The 1645-nt window shown below is 35.3% G+C and overlaps 1 protein-coding gene across 1 annotated transcript; it reads right to left on the bottom strand.

Moving 5' to 3' along the window:
- Positions 1–245: 245 nt before the first annotated feature.
- LOC113053926 (trace amine-associated receptor 13c-like) lies at positions 246–1366 on the bottom strand. The gene has a single exon (XM_026219090.1). It carries the CDS (start codon positions 1245–1247, stop codon positions 246–248), a length of 1002 nt encoding a protein of 333 aa, XP_026074875.1. The 5' UTR covers positions 1248–1366.
- Positions 1367–1645: the final 279 nt, after the last annotated feature.

The following is a 1645-nucleotide window of genomic DNA, read 5'->3' as shown; positions in this document are numbered from 1 at the left end:
CTAATAACACAACATGTGAGGCAGTGTTGCTGTTTAAATTTCTCCCTTTGGCTGAAATGTCACAGTTAGACAGAAGAATTCAAGTAAACAATACATTTATTTATTTGAGACATAGATTTATTATGGATTTTTTATTATGGATTGTCTATTTAAAAATGATCTCAAATGCATTCTAAATGACAATATATAGTGTACTTCATTAGGGATTGCTTTATTGGTTTGAAGCACAAATAGTGTTAAAAATATCATGAATGATGATTTGTAAAAATATCGACCCGAGAGGATGCTGGTTGAAATATTCTAAAAGTTAAGATGTATTTAATTGATTTTCTAAACCAGGGGTAAAATAAAGCATAGATAAGAGGATTCAGACATGAGTTAACATATAAGACCCATACTAGACAATAGAGTATGTTGGGTGGGATTGCACTGTTTTCAGTTAGAGTCAAGATATAGTATGGAATCCAGCAAAGCAGATGAACTGCCACATTGATTCCTAATGTCAGAGCAGCTTTGGTCTCAGATTTCCTCCTTACTGAACCTCCCATTACACATTTACCTCTCTTCATTAGAGAGTTTATGACTTTCACCTGCTTTTGTGCAACATAAAATATCCTTAAATATAAAGTTATGATCACGGTACAGGGAAACAGGAAGCAGAATATTAAATCATTTACTCTCCACTCATATGTAATCATGATGTTACATTCACCATAACACACATCTGCTCTGTGTGAGAAACTTATTGCAATTGCAATATTATAAGCCAAAGAAAAAAACCAGCAAAGACAGATAACAATTAACATTCTAGTCATGGATATTTTCTGTGGGTACTGTAAAGGGTGACACACAGCCACAAAACGATCAATGGCTATTAAAACTGAACTACTGAGAGATGCTTGGAGGACCAGTCCTATGATTAACACAAACAGACTACAGAAAGTGTCTCTGAAGTACCAGCAAGTCTCAATCAACTTGATGGCCTCTATAGGTATGACAATAAGTCCAATAAGCATGTCGGAAACAGCAAGAGAGAGAATGACCAGGTTGGTTGGAGTGTGAAGTTTCTTGAAGTGAGAGATTGAGATGATCACCAGCAGATTCAGAAACACAGTTAATGCTGACAGCAATGAGAAAAACACATATAAAACATTGTATTCATGTCTGGAGCGTTTTCCCTTGGTACATGATGAGTTGATTCCAGGAAAGCAGTATTGAGTCTCGTGATCCTCTGTCTCATAGGCCATGAGTGAGTCTCCTCCTCTTAGGAGTTTGTTCTTCTCTCCTTACTGTCGTTTAATTTATAGTGTCTGGATTAGACTGGCCAACCCATCTATGGCTCAGTATAAAATTCTGTAATGACATTCTCCCCTGCCCCCTCCATCTAATAAAAAAAAAAAAAGAAAAAAAAAAGATTTTAAGAAGAGTACTCATATTAGATGAAAGCATATAGAAACACATGGAATATATCCACCTTTTTCCTTACGTAAAAATGGGCCTTACCATTTGTAAATTCTATGGGTCTGGCTTCCGGTCTCATTTGCATCAAGCAATATTAAGATGTACAAAACAGTTTGTTTTACTGTTTGATATTGTCGGCTGATGTGTCCTATCATATCATTTTAATATATTATTGTCATTATTA

Source organism: Carassius auratus, chromosome 35 (assembly GCF_003368295.1).
Source record: "Carassius auratus strain Wakin chromosome 35, ASM336829v1, whole genome shotgun sequence".
NCBI classification, from domain to species: domain Eukaryota; kingdom Metazoa; phylum Chordata; class Actinopteri; order Cypriniformes; family Cyprinidae; genus Carassius; species Carassius auratus.
This window is presented reverse-complemented; position numbering and strand designations above follow the sequence as displayed.